General features: G+C 45.1%; 1 protein-coding gene across 1 annotated transcript in view; it reads right to left on the reverse strand.

Annotated features, from left to right (window-relative positions):
* The window catches only part of TOX (thymocyte selection associated high mobility group box), a 234,374-nt gene extending 228,866 nt beyond the window's left edge, over window positions 1–5,508 (reverse strand). Inside the window, exon 1 of the mRNA XM_068396986.1 lies at window positions 5,377–5,508. Within this exon, the coding sequence (XP_068253087.1) occupies window positions 5,377–5,478 (102 nt within the window). The 5' untranslated portion in view covers window positions 5,479–5,508. The remainder of the gene's footprint in view (window positions 1–5,376) is intronic.
* Between the last annotated feature and the right edge of the window lie 683 nt (window positions 5,509–6,191).

Here is a 6,191-nt window from a genome sequence, read left to right on the forward strand (position 1 = left end):
AAGTCATGTTTTAAACATAGTCCATTTTCTAATGCTTCTCTACAGTGTTAGCGACACAAGAAAGTCCTGCTAAGATTGGAATCTGAGGAGAGGAGGGTACTCAGTTCTTCCTGGTAAAGTGTAACCATCCCCAACACACACTGAATTCAACAGGAGTTGCAACCGCCCAGTCCTCCACAGTATCAGCTCCTTAAGTCCTTAAATGCAGCTCCAGCTGCTCTTTGATTTAATGTAAACATCAAAGGCACTGAATGCACTGTAGCGTTTAGCAAGTTCAGCATTCTTAACAGTTTAGAGTTTTCACTTTTTTCAGAGGACGTCATGATAGGCTGGTTGAGGGTAATGCCCTAGAGATGAAACACATCATTCTGGTAAGAGACTAAAACATAATTTCTCTCAAGGTACTGATGTTTGGCAGAAAGAAAAAAAAAAAAGAATGACTGCAAATGCTTTGGTTTATAGACATCTTTGAGAAAGATTTCTCAAAAGCACATACGTATATCTTTTTCTGTATTCCACTACAATTGGGATCACTTCTTTTCTGAAGCACTGGAATTTAAGGAGGCACACTTGAGGCTCGCCCGCAACTCTGAGACTACATTCTAAGGTCTACTAACCCAGGAAAGAAAACTCCATTCCCCTTCTTCCTACGTGGCATCTTTTTGACACTAACTAAAACACTTAACACTTAAAAATCAACAGTCAGCACTAATGCAATTGCTTAATCTTTCCTTTAAGAGGCAGTAACAAATTTCAAGTATGATTCTAATGCAGTAGGGGACAAGGTAATTATCTAAGGAAAAAATATGCCCAGAATAAACAAATGGTGATCTATTAGATGAGCATAATCTAAAATGCTGTCAAAACACTAACACAGCATTTCAGCTTTAGAGCTGTCCTTCGGAGCACTGGCTTTTCACAATTTTAAGTTTCAGACAGATACTGGATAGAAGCAAGCCACTGGAAATAATGTACACTTTGTAAACGGCCATGGAACATTTTAGTTAGAGTAGTCTCTATGGTGGGGCTAAGTTTACACAATAAATTATTCTAAACGCTGTGTATAAATATATGCACTTTTGCTCTGTGGAATTCTGATTACAAGCAGGATTGTTACCTGCTTACAAAACACTGTATTATATCTCCTTATCCACTTCTACATAATGTCACTCCACTTTTTTTCAGTTTGAAGGGTTTTGCTTCCCTCTCCCTCTTTTTTCCTCTTTATTCCTCTTTTTAAAAACAACTACAGTCTTATCATTCTACCTCTGCTGTCTGGCTGTATTTTTCCACTGCACTGACAACTACCAGCGAATACAAGAAAGATGAGTTGTAGGCTCCTGTATTTTTGAACCAGGTAGCAAATCACAGAAGAATCTAGTGCATAATTCTGCAAGGCTAACCACTGGGAGAAGTAAAGACCATTATTTTCTCCCTACTGTTGGCAGGGGTCAGCATGCCTGTCATTAGCTGTGTTAAACTATAATTATATAACTGCACTTTATGTGAGCAGATATCTGAAAACACTGTAAAGTTGCAAGTATGAAAATATACCAGTCCTTCTTACAGTACTGATCAAAGCAGTCATTGGATGTGACACTTAAATACAGAAAGCCACAAAGATGTTATTTATTGCTCTCTACATAAACATTTAAACTTATCATCTGACTTCTTCAAGCAGCTTGAAATCCCTGACCATATTCTTCTATCAAATTAAGACACTTGGATTATCAAAGTTATTTCTTTTTTAGCATTCAACTCAATTAAGGAATGTGATGTTTCTTACATTAAACTTCAACTAAACAGACTTGTCATATTAGCCTGTAAACATCTGAAAGGCAATTATGCTTCAAGTTTCAAGAGGCGAACAGTACAACCCCAACTCTAAATCTGTCTGTCCAGCGTAAGAGCTCCACTGTTATTTCAAAGGCTGACCTATATACCGCAGCATACCGTCCATTCTGTCTGTTTGTATAAGAGATACCTCACACAGTTGTCATAACCAACATTGTTTGCATTGTTCCTTCACTTTTCTCTCTCCATGAGTAATGCGAGAGAAACAAGGAAAAGCCTGCACAACAATATATGCAGAGTATAATGAGCTTTCACAGCAGATAGAGAAATATTAGACTAAGATGCTTAGAATGCTATTTTAGGTTTATAAAATAAATATCTAAGCAGTCCTCTAAAACAAAGCCTGTCAACTGAAAATTGTAAGATAAGAGGCGACTGTTTGAATCTACATTATTGCATTTTTCTTTGGCTACAGAAAAATTCACTGTCAATACCTCCCATGCATGTGCCTGGGAACTCACTCATACGCTATGAACAATCATCTAATCAGGAAAAAAACTAACAGAACAATTAGAAAACTTGAAAGCTTAAGTATTTGTGGAATACGTTCTAAGTCACCAGCAGCTCCAGCAGACTAAAAATGTGAAGAATCAAAGTTTACTAAAAAAAACACCAACAAAACACAGGTATGAAAGCAAGGGCCAAATCCACTAGTAAGTGCTCAAAGCAAGTTTTAACTAACTTTATGAGAAACAAGATCCAGTTCTGAACAAGTTCTGCAGGTAAAGACCTAATCAAGACCCCCATTCCAACCCAGGACACGGATCCATCACACTCCTGCCATCATCTCCTCTCCTGGGAGAGATCAAGGGCAAACACTCAACCAAACTTACTGAGCACAGAACTCTGCAGACCTCCCGCCCTTCAAACTCCCTAAATACACACAGCATGAAAATGAGTGACAGAGCAATACTGTAACATGATGACATGTTTAGAACAAGTCAGATAAGTTTTCACAGCAATGTTAATCATGCCAGGCGAAGGGAGAGAGTGAAGGGAGAGAAAAATTAAATGTTTAGGAAATGTATGCCTCCAAGGGGCCTGGCAAACCTACTCTGTCCATTTCATGTAATCAACGGTCAGTGGCAAAGACATCTGAAAAAGACATTTGTCCTACACTCAGTATCTTCTATTGAAACATTCTTAGTAAGTCTTTTCCAAATATAAAACATATGTCTTATGACTGTGCACTTTTAAGCACATTATCAGTTCAGGCAAAGTGAAATAGAAGAGTTGCAACTTGTCTACAGAATGTGTGTCTCATTTGCATTTAAAAAGAACAGTTTGCTCCCTCATACATGGCATGACTTAAAAGAAGCTTTAACCAGCTAGTAAAGAAATTCTGAAAATGACTTTCTAAATTAATTTATTCGATTTGCAGTGCAACCCACCAAAAATGATTTAAGGAACTTAATTGGAAAATGATTTAATATATTAAAGTAATTCCTGATTTTCCAAAGCATTTAACTTTTAAATTAAATCTGGTCCACTATCTCAAGAATGATGAGTGAAATGTGTATTCAAGTCATTACCTTCTTTTTGAAGCTTTAAATCACTGATAGGTTTAACAACATTTGTCCAGTTTCATTGCCAAATGGGTCTTCAGACACTTTGGTGCTTATGTCATTGGTATCAGCCCAAGCCTCTCACCTGGCAACACTTTACGGTTACAATTTACAAAAACAGACAATAGAGAAAATAACGGCAAGCCACAGATCAAAGGTAGCAGTAGCCTCATGATTACTCAGAGCACTTACAAAAAATTAATGCACACATACAGGCTGCTACGCATCTGGACTTTTTCTGCTGAACAAAGTTCACTCCTGGCACAAACTTCTGATCTATAGGGCAGGTTTGCCAGATGCTGCAAAATAACAGTTACTCAAAACACCGCTAACAGTCATACCTCGGGGATCTCTCCTGAAATATCCTTACGCATCCACCACAAAGGGCCAGATTTATCCCCGAATTCTATAACTCCATTGAGTATACGTGAAATGCAGCCAGGATGAATTTGGTCCTTTCTGTTGTGATTGGTAGATGAGACCATGTGGGAAATCTTTCCTGAAAACTGAGAGGGCTTCACCCCGGCACTGTAGCCTCCCCGCTCGAGCACAGACACGCTATTTTGCTGTTTATCTCCGAATCCGGGCAGCTGCCCGGAATGAAAGGGACGGCTCTGAACAGCTCTCTGACACGTGAGACCGTCATGACAATAGCCCGGCGCGGAACCGGGCCGGGGGCGCCTCGTCCTCCCGCGGGGTGCCCCACCGCGCCCCGCCGCCACCCTCCGCACCAGCGGCCAAGCCCTGCGCACGCTGCGCACGGCGGAGTTGACGCTGCGAGAAACATCTGCCGCCGCCCGCCGCACGCTTCCACGGCAGGTTTCTACGCACACACCGCAGCGCACAGGTTTAAACACATCTTTGGGGAGGGGAAGCGCTCGCTCGCAGCTTTCTCCCCGGGCGGGGGTGTGCTCAAGAAGTGCTCTGAGTAGCTCGCACTTCCTGATTATTTCCTATGGCCGGAGTTTTATTCATGTGCAAAACCCATTCCGTAACAGCCGAGAAAAGTGCAGCTCATGCATAAAGCACCAGCTGGCTCAGGCCACAGAGGCAGTAACAATGCAGGAACCCCAGCCCCCTTCCTCGGCAGCAAAACTAATACAAAGTGCCCCGGGATCGCAGCACCAAACTCTCGTAACCAAACCCCGGACTTGGGCTAGCGCGAGTCTCTTCCGCAGTTCCTCCTTCCCCAGGGCGCGGGGGCCTAAAACTTAGCTCTCCTCAGGTACTGACCCTATTTGCGGCGGTTTAATCAAGTTACAGAGAAATACGTAAGGCAGTTGCACAGCCGGGACAAAGTCGAGCCAATGTTCTGAACCGACTTATCACCCTTCCACACCCTTATTGTGCACATATAGACACGTGTGTGTATGTATATATATATACACACACGTCACATACATACACACGTGTGTGTATGTATATATATATACACACACATGTCACATACATACACACACACAAACGTGCTCCCGGCACCGCCAAGTACCGCTTTGACACATGAAGTGCAGGGTACGCGGCGGGGCAGAGAGTTTCCGCCGGCTTCTTTCGGCAGAGAAAGAATGAGATCTTTCTCATTAACAGGAGCCCTGCAAATTCAAGTCCTCGCAACAACGTCCCCGTCCACGCTGTCTTCTCCGAGAGGGAAGATGTTATGGAAAATGCTTCCCCCATCCACCCCCACCCCCTGCTCCAGCCGCCCGCCCCCAAACTACTCCGGGGTTTTAATTTGGGGTGCCTGCAGGGGAGCCGGTGTATCCCGGCGGCACCTCTCCGCGGCGGGCGGCACTGCGCTCCCCAAACCCCAAATCCCGGCAAGTGCCGCTCCCCTCTGCCTCGCCGGTGAACTTGGTGCGCGGCTCGCCAAAGCGCAGCGCCCGCTCATGCAACGCGCCGCGATAACAGCACAATCGACAGCACAGATAAAACACCTCGGACGACACAAAACACGAGTCACCTTGTTGCAATAGTAGGGGTCCAGGCAGGGGGAAGGTCCCAAACAAGGCGTATCAGGAGCGGCTGCAGGCTGAGGAGGTGGTGAATAAAATCTTATGTCCATTTCACTAAAACATCAAGCAAACTCCTTTTCTTTTTGTCGTTAATGTTGGTGCAAAAAGGGGTGTGTGTGAGTGTGTGTGTGTGTGCGTGAGGGGAGGGGGACACACACACACAACAAGACTGAGAAGAATAAAAAAGAGGTGCCTGACTTCAGTAGTCAAAGAAACACCTTCCCTGCCTCACATCCGTTTGTGGTTTGTAAAGAGAGAGAGAGGAGAGAAGGGGGGGGGGGGGAAATCTCTTCCAAAAAAGCACCGGTCTGCAGATGTCTGCGAGAGAATCAACAAACCCTCCTTCTTCTACGGCAGGGCAGGTAACTTCGAGTACTTATTGTTTCCCCCACGCATCGGCACCGGGGCGCTAGCTCCGTGTGTGCCTCTTTATGGGAGTCTCCGAGTTGGTTCGCTTCTCCCTCCCTCCCTCCCGCTCGCTCTCTCCCTATGTTCTTTCCCCGTTTTTTTTTTAAATTATTATTATTGTTATTATTTATTCGGTTGGGTTTGGTGGCGGTGTATTTTGGTTACCCTCCACCGCGAGGAGCGGGGCCGGGGAGGAGGCGGCGGCGGCAGCCGCGGACCCCCGCGCACCCCCGGGGGGAGCGGCGAGGCAGTCCGCCCGCGCTGGAATGGCCGCTCCGCGCCGCCCGGCTCTCTCGCCTCGGCACGGCACGGCTCGGCTCGGCTCGGCTCGGCACGGCTCGGCTCGGCGCGCTCC

Source organism: Nyctibius grandis, chromosome 3 (genome assembly GCF_013368605.1).
Source record: "Nyctibius grandis isolate bNycGra1 chromosome 3, bNycGra1.pri, whole genome shotgun sequence".
NCBI classification, from domain to species: Eukaryota; Metazoa; Chordata; class Aves; order Nyctibiiformes; family Nyctibiidae; genus Nyctibius; species Nyctibius grandis.